General features: G+C 51.0%; 1 protein-coding gene across 1 annotated transcript; it reads right to left on the bottom strand.

Annotated features, from left to right (window-relative positions):
- Positions 1–1,268: 1,268 nt before the first annotated feature.
- Positions 1,269–8,223, bottom strand: KRT84 (keratin 84, type II). The gene is made up of 10 exons (XM_015559652.1): positions 8,022–8,223; positions 7,744–7,958; positions 6,993–7,201; positions 6,315–6,375; positions 5,483–5,578; positions 4,388–4,552; positions 4,096–4,221; positions 3,371–3,591; positions 2,876–2,907; positions 1,269–1,621 (listed from the first exon to the last, which is right to left on the bottom strand). The coding sequence occupies exons 1-10, from the start codon at positions 8,221–8,223 to the stop codon at positions 1,269–1,271; spliced, it is 1,680 nt and encodes a 559-aa protein (XP_015415138.1).
- Positions 8,224–8,583: the final 360 nt, after the last annotated feature.

Genomic DNA, 8,583 nt, shown 5'->3' with positions numbered 1-8,583 from the left:
GGGGTTGGATGCAATGTTAGGAAGTTTGAGCTCTTTAGAAGGCAGTGAGGAGCCATTGAGGACTGTAAGCCAGGTTAGTTTTCTATGTGAGAAAGACCTCTATAGTAGCCTCATAGTGAATGAGTTGGATAAGCGTAAGAGCTGGGACAGAAAAATGAGGATGCAGTGATGCCAGAGGAACAGGGTATGGGGTTGGACCCAGAGAACAGATGGAAAGGTTCACCTTGGCCAGGAGAAGGGCACCTCTGGGTTGTAGGGCAATGCCTGGAGAGAAGTGGGATGTTTGGCACTTGCTTTCAGAGCCTCTGCTATAGATCTTCTCTCCTTTGCTGAACTGTGAGCCCCTACAGGGGAGGGTCCGAGCCCTCTTTTCTCAGCACCCACTCTATCCCCAGGATAGCCTCTGCCCAAGTCCCAGGATGGAGTCTAGGAGGCAATCTCCCCACCCCCAGCATGATCCAGAAGGAGAGGCCAGAGTCCTAGTGATGTTAGCTTGGCAAGTTTATTGAAAACCCAGGAACACAAAGAGCAGTACAAATAGGTCCCCCAACCCACCCCAGGCCTCCCTGGAGCTTGCAGAATAAACCCTCCTGCAGCGGACAGGGCTGGGCCTCCCTCACACCACCAACAGTTGTGTGGGGTGTAGCAGAGCTCACCCACCTCATGAGCTCACATGCTGCAGAGTTAAACCAACAACCCAGGAAAGGAAGTAGCCAGGACGTATGTCCCTGGAAGAAGAACCATCTCAGGTTACTAAGGGGTCCCCTGGGCCATCAAGGACTGTGGATCCTTCTGAGTCAGGAAACTAGGAAAACACCTTCTCCTGTGGGGGAAAGGAAGAGGAAGGAGGCCAAGGATGCTGGCCCAGCTGCAGTATGGACAGTCAACTTCCCATTCTCCAAACTAGTCCAAAGCTGGGATGGCCATGGTGCCCAAAGACATTCTTTTTGGCTCTGGACTGTGCCTATTCTCCCCAGGCACAGATTTTTGTAATTGTATCAAATCTGAATTCTTGAAGCTGTTCAGATGGATGGTGAGGACTGATCCAAAGGAAGGACATTGGGAGTCAGGGAGAAACCCATCTGGATGGGGCTGCGGATGGAGCATCCAGGCAGAGAAGAGTATCCCGAGAGGACACAGGCCGGACAGAGCCTTGTCCCTTCCTGGTAGGAGGGGAAGCCCCCCCAGCCCAGGGCCCAGGCGCCTTGGGGACAGAAGCAAGGGACACTGAGATGGTTCTTCCCAGGGCAGTGGCTGGCCCTAGGCTCTCAGTACTTGGTCCGGCGGGAGGTGGTGGTGGTGGACATGAAGCGGACGCTGGAACCTCGGCTGCTGCGGCCCCCACTGCAGCTGCTGAAGCCGCCCTCGGTGGGCAGCGGGCAGGGGATGCTGGGGGCGCAGGGGGTGCAGGACTCTCTCATCAGCACCGAGCTTCCCCGGGAGCCTGTGCTGAGCAGGTCCCCGCTGCCCATGATGACCTGGGCCCCACCCAGACTGGAGCCACAGACGCCACCAGAACGGATGCTGCTGCCAGAGAAGGTGACTCTGCTGCGGGAGAGGGTAGAGCTGGAGACCAGGGGCTCAGGCCCACACACCAGGCCACCACGGGAGCTGCTCACGGCTGCAGGAGGGAGAGATCATCAGTGAGGCTGCATGCCCTTCATGCTCCCTCTGTGGGGTGGGAGGTCAGGGCCCTGGGTGGAGGTGGTCCCTATTGTATACACAGTCAATACCCACTTCTTCTCTTGTCTGGGTGACTCAAAGGCTGTGACTCTGCTAGTCAACATTCAGAGTAAATGGAAGGATTCAATCAATACCCCAGATGTTTGCGTAGAGCCATAGGTTGGTTCTCATTTATATCTGGCCAGTCACGCTGTTTTGTTGAGAGTATAGTGACCTGCATGATCCAGACAGTGGGAGCAGTAGCCTTTATAAATCACTAGGCTTCTGTCTTCCAATTACTCCCTGCCCCTCAGTGGTTCTCACATGGCCCCTCCAATAAGAGTCCCTTGTCAGTTCTGTTCTGACCTCCGCTCAAGCCTGACTCCTGCAGAAAGCCATCCTGGCTGCCCACCCCTCTCGGCAGGCACTGTCATCCAAACACTTGGAGCTCTGACCTACCCAGGTTACACTCCGTTCAACCTCACATCTGTGTATATTTGTGCTTTTGGAGTCAGAGATCTGTTTTTGAATTCTGGTTGTGCCACTGACTAAATGACTTCTGGCAAACCACATATTTTCTCTGAGTGAGTGAAAGGGGGTTGCCAGTGCCTGTTCCTCCCGCCAGGGCTGCTTTGAGGGGTAGGCTGACAGTGGATAGGACTCATCTTCTCAACAAGATTATAATTCCAGAGGCAGGGGCTAGGGCTAACCTTCTTTGTGCCTCCACCTTGCAGTGCCAAGCATAGTGCCTTGCAGTGTCAAGCATGGTGCCCTGCATGCTTTGGGTACAATCTATACTTTGTCTGGCAGCAGCAGCAGCAGCAGGGGGACTTCCATTCAGCTTTGTCCCATCTCCTGCAATCAGAGGAGTAGGGAACTCCCTGGCAAATGTCTTTCATTTCTCCCCTGGCTTTTGTCCTTAAAGGACAAGGCCACTAAAAATGAAAGGGCTGCTGCTCTTCTGGAGCCCTCTCCCACCCAGGAGGCCCTGCAAACCTTGGTGATTGCATACCCTGGGGAGGGTAGGCTCAGGGGAGATCTCAGACCTCTGCTAAGGGGATGCTCTAGTCCAGGGGCCAGATGGTTCCTGCTCCCTCGACTGTCCTGGTCAGCCCAGCCATGGGCTCCTGACCCCAATGTGGGCCTGAGTTTAAAGGAAATTTGAAGGGCATCAGGAGAGAAATGTGTAGAGGAAAAGACTTCAGTTTCTTACATATGTTTACTGGTCCAACACCTTCGCAGATCCTGGAGAGAGAAAGAAATAAGTCAGTTCATAAGTAGCGTTGTTCTCTGGAAACCCGCTTGCTCTCAGAAGGGCTTTCCTGGCCGAGTAGACCAGTGGACCAGTGGTTCTCACCCAGCTGTACAAGCATCCAGAGAGCTTTGAAAAGTGACCTGTTCCTAGACCTTACCCCAAAACGATTTAACAAGCTAACCAAATCTTTTAAACAAGCTAACCCCATCAAGCAAAACTCCATTTCTGATGCAGCCTGTCTGCAAACTCGCATTTAGGAGGCACAGACTTAGAGTCGTCTTCTAATCCCTCACCAGGGTCAACCCAACTAACATTTGCAGAAAAGGCTCGCTTACTTCTGGAGATGGATATTTCAGCATTCCTTCACCTGGTTGCTGTCCCCTCCTCCCCCGCTAATTAGTCCAGATGTCCAAGTCCGACCTCATTCCCTCTTGGTGCCCTGTGAGCACTCACCGGATCTCCTCGCCCTCCAGCAGGCGCCTGTAGGTGGCGATCTCAATGTCCAGGCCCAGCTTGACGTTCATCAGTTCCTGGTACTCGCGCAGCTGCCTGGCCATGTCCTGCTTGGCCTGCTGTAGGGCGCCCTCCAGATCTGCCAGCTTGCATTTGGCATCCTTGAGGGCTGCCTCACCCCGCTGCTCCGCCTCAGCCACTGCGGCCTCCAGCTTGGCTCGCTGCAGGGAGGGCAGTTTGCTGGTGGGTTTTGGCAGAGACTAGGGGATCCTGGATTCCCAGATGGGGCTGGAAACACTGCCCCCTGTTAGTGGGGACACAGCCTGGTGCCAAGCCACGGATGGAGCCCATGTAGCTGCTTTCTTGGGGACCGTGAACCTGCAGTTTGATGTCACCAGAGGCAAAGCATTGCTTTTTTTCAGTTTCTAATCCAGTGACTTTGCACTTCCTTATATCTGCTGCTCCAAGAGCCATGGGCTCCAGAGTAAAACTATTCTTTGCCTTCTATCTGCTCCTTCAAGTTGACCCCAAGTCTTTTCTTCTGTATAGGAGATCCTCCTTTCCTTCCACATTTTCCTCTCCCAGGAAGTCTTTTTGTACTAATCCCTCCATTCCTCCATTTCTGGGTCCTGATGGTCTCCCCTATATCATCAGACTTGGAGCTCCCCAAATTCAGAGCCCTGCTTCTCCTTCCTCTGGGGCTTTCTCTATTTTCTTTTGCCTACCTGAGTCTTGGCGTGCTCGATCTCTGTCTTCAGCCTCTGGATCATGCGGGTCAGCTCATTGATCTCATTCCGTGTGTTGCGCAGGTTGTCACAGTGTTGGCCAGCTGTCACTCGCATCTCCTCATACTGTCGGGTGTGGTGGGGAGAGGGGGATGTTTGAGGGCTCAAAGGTTGGATCAAGACCACAGCTTCAACTGAATTGAGGGTCTCGCACCTCCATGGGGCCCACTTTGTTGTACCTGAGTCTCAACCCAAGGCTACCTACACCCCTTCCCAGCCTGCCTCTGCCCACCTTGGTCTGGTACCAGGCCTCAGCATCAGCCCGACTGCGCCTGGCAACCTCTTCATATTGGGCCTTGATTTCGGCGATGATTCCATCCAAGTCCAGGTCCCGGCTGTTGTCCATCTTCACAATGACCGAGGTCTCTGAGATATGTGACTGTAGCAGCTGGATTTCCTGTGTTGGAGGATCAGTAAGAGAGAGGGACTCAGAGTCCCATCAGTGGCCAGGATGCTGCCACAGGGTTCCCAGGATGTAGTGTCAAGAGCAGAGAGTATTGCTTGTTTGTTCAGAGCAAAGCTATGGGGCAGGCCATCCAAACCAAAGGTGAAGAAAAAGGCATGGCCAAGAACCACTTCTGTTTGACTTTAAAGTCTTGTTATGTACTCAGAGACATCCCTTTACCACCCTAAGTTTTGCTTAGGTGAATATTAAAACCATGGGGGCCTACGCTTTAGGTGAAGAAGAGTGAGAGCTATACTAGGGATACACTTTTTTTTGGATTATCCTCAAAGTGGCTGTGCCATTCATGGATTATTGAGAGCTGACAATATTTTAGAACTTGATGGTCTAGGAATTTTACACCTCAAGTCCTTAACAGAACCAGGGGGCGTGGAACTGGCCTGTGAGGTGAGGGCTCCAGAGGGAGCTTTCTTTAGGGTTTCCATTCAGAGCCAGACATTCAGCTCTGGCTGGGTCTGTATCAGACCAAACAGACCATTTATGAAGCAGAAGAGAGCTAGTCATTTGGCCAATTAGGTCAAACATGATATACTTTTTTTACCTCTCCTAGCAGATCAGTTTTCCAGAGTCTTCTGATCAATAGTTTGAAAGTGATATTCCTAGACCCAGATCTTTGGATTGGTCAACAAGGGGTTGTACCATGGATCCAAGAAGTTTATACGTAGATCTGAGTCAGGCTGCTGAGAAGCCTGCTTACCTAACCTTTTCCACTGGTAGATCTATTGACATATAGAGGATATAGATTTGAGTGGGAGGAAAGATGTATGATACCAAATGTTAGAAAATGTGCCAGTTCAGAGGAAGCCCCCAGGGAGTCCAGGCTAAGCACTGATTTCATATGGCTGAGAGGGGATGAGCCCTTACCTCCATGTATAGGGTTTTCAGGAAGTCAATTTCCTGAGCTAGGGTTTCCACGTTGGCCTCTAGATCAGATTTATGTAAGAAATTTGAATCCACATCCTGCATAAAAGAGAGAAGGATAAGATGCATATTACTTTGCACTGTTTAACCCCCGCACCTTGGCGGAGTCTGGGGATGGGTGGGAAGATCAGACCAGTCCCACAGGGCCAGGCCAGTCTGGGGATGGGTGGTAAAGTCACTGGGTGGAACTGCAGTTCAGTGACTGTGGCTCTTCTCCTGCTGCAGCATAGACAGTCCCCTGGGACTGCTGGATCTCTCCTGATGCTTATTTAGAGGCAAGGAGAATCTGGATAATCCCAGGCATCTAAATAATAAAAGGACATCTAAACAATTTAACCTGCCCTGGATGGTTTGGTCAATGGTTAGAGTGTCGGCCCACGGACCGAAGGGTCATGGGTTCAATTCCTGGTCAAGGGTGTGTACCTCAATTGTAGTCTGGCCCTGGTTGGGATGAGGGCAGGAGGCAGCTGATTGTGTCTCTCTCACGTTGATGTCTCTCTCTCTCTCTCTCTCTCTCTCTCTCTCTCTCCCTCCCTCCCTTCCTCTTCTCTCTCTTCCACTCTGTCTAAATATCAATGGATTAAAAAATAAATAAATAATCTAACCGATCAAATATTCTGAGACCAAATTAGAACTTCGAAGAGACCTTGTGTGACCTTAAGGGTTCCCCTCTGAGTGAGTGGTCTGAGACAACACAGGGATGCCTGGGCAGTTTCCTGAGGGGTCTCAAGGACATTTGCCTGTCTGGAGAAGTTTACCTATTGCTTTCCCTTACCTTCTTCAGAGTCACAAACTCATTCTCAGCGTTGGCCCGGAATTCCACCTCTTCTTCGTACCTGGATGATTAGAATTAGGAGAGTGAGTTCTCATTCTGAATTGAGAGCCAACGACTTCCAACTTCCTAGTGAGCCTCTTAAGACCTCTCTGCTCCACCCAGGAGCACAGCTTCCTGTTGTTACCTACAGGTTCTCAGCCATTCTGTCCTTTCTGTAAGACCTTACATGTACCAGTAGCCCTCAGTTTCTCCAAATCCCTTTAACATTCTCACATAGGATGTGGGGCCTGAAAACGTGGTCCATTTCTTTGCTCTTCTGCTAGAAAAGATTTAGAGTCATTGCACATGACCAGAGAGGAAGTAGGACCCAACTTGTTGCTGAATGTGGGCATGGTTCTCACAATCAGAGGGCTCTTTTTTCTGCGGCTAACTCACCCATTTCCACAGTGAGGATTAGGAAGAAAACATGCCCAATTCCAAGACTCCTTTTTCCTCAGGACCTTTGGAGGGCCTCCTCCTGCTCCCTTACATATCACTGCCCCCACATCTGTCTACAGACTGGGTATAGAAACCAGCATTCAACCTTGACCCTTCCAGCTGCTCTCATCTGAGCTTGGTCACTGCTTTAGGGACCAGCCCATGCCTGTCCTTGGTCAGTGTGGTCCAGATGCCACTCACTTCTTCTTGAAACCTTCAAGGACATCCTGCATGTTGTTCCTCTCAGCCTCCAGACGGGCCCGGTCACTGCTGGCTGCATCCAGCTGCCTCCGCAGGTTAGTGATGTAGCTCTCAAAGAGGGGCTCCATGTTGCTCTTGGCACACTTCTGCTCTTGGAGGAAGTTCCACTTGGTCTCTAGAAGTTTGTTCTGCTGTTCCAAGAACCGCACCTAAACCCACAAGGGCACAGAAAGGGCAATTGAAGTGTTTGACAGAGTCACTTACATGCCCACCAGTTCTTCAGGTGGTCAGAAATGACTCTCGACACTGTGGTGACATTGTTCTCGCCTCTGTTGACATTAATTCCTGCTCTAATTCAGTAGAATATGGAAGAGCAGGCCTGTGACCCCCTCTTTGGGCTTAGCCAGGCTCAGCTACAAACAGGCACTGTTCTAAGTGACTAGGTAGTAGGTCTAGTCACTAGGTAGTAGGTCTTAGTTTGTCCAGATGCCCTCAGACTTGGCTGGAGGTTCCTCTTTCCTCCAAAAGATGCAACCTCTGTGTTAGTCTAGCCCTCCATGCTGCGCTCCTCAGGCCCATCCTTGCTCTATAGCAGAGTGATCTGGAAATCATACTGCAATGCCTTTGGTTGACACCTAAAGGATCTTGGGGTCGAAGTCAATGCCCTAGGCCTGGGCTATTTCTTCTTAAGGGAAAGAACACCCAATGCATTTTAGCTCTTACCATCCCAGACCCAGGGATTGAACTGTACCTTGTCAATGAAGGAAGCAAATTTGTTGTTGAGTGTCTTGATTTGCTCCTTCTCATCTCGCTTCACCCTCTGAGCATTAGGGTCAATCTCCAGGTTGAGAGGGGTCAGCAGGCTCTGGTTAACAGTCACTGCTGTGATAGATGGGGCTGCTGGGACTCCAATTCCTCCAACTCTATAGCCAAAGCCATAGCCAAGGCAACTGCTGGCTCCAAACCCTAGACCAGCACCACACCTACCACCAGCACCAAAGCCAACTCCACAGTGGATGGGACGAGAGCCTACAGCTGCTATCCGGGGTGAGCATGATCCATAGGTGATGACACTCCGACTACCAAAACTGCCAAGGCCTCGGAAGCTGGACCCACTCCTGCAGGAGACGGAGCTGGCTCGGAACCTGTTCAGGCTCTGCGGGGCCATTGCTGAGCAAGAGCTGAAGTTGCCCACACGGCGACCAGAGCTGACTTGGTAGGAGCAAGACATGATGGCTTCCTGGATGAGAGCAAAGCAGCAATTGCAGAGTGTGGGGTGAGCTGGAGCTGGGAGTCCCTCTGAGGCTAGTGGATTCCTCTTACCCCTTTTATGTGTGTGGGGATCTGAGGATTGGCCCCATAAAAATGGAAAAGCCATTTGGAGGCATTTATGAGCTTGGGTAGTTAGCAGAAATTCTTCATGCCTATAACCTCCTTAACAATGAGCTAATCTCAGGCACACCTATTCTCTTTAGGATTAGGGCTATAACATCAAACCTATAAATATTAAAAACGCATAAACACATAAACATTATGGTCCTATTTTTTCCCACAAGTCCATCACAATTGCCATTATGGGGATATTAATTTG

The sequence above is a fragment of the Myotis davidii genome, unplaced genomic scaffold (assembly GCF_000327345.1).
Source record: "Myotis davidii unplaced genomic scaffold, ASM32734v1 scaffold233, whole genome shotgun sequence".
In the NCBI taxonomy this organism is placed as follows: Eukaryota; Metazoa; Chordata; class Mammalia; order Chiroptera; family Vespertilionidae; genus Myotis; species Myotis davidii.
This window is presented reverse-complemented; position numbering and strand designations above follow the sequence as displayed.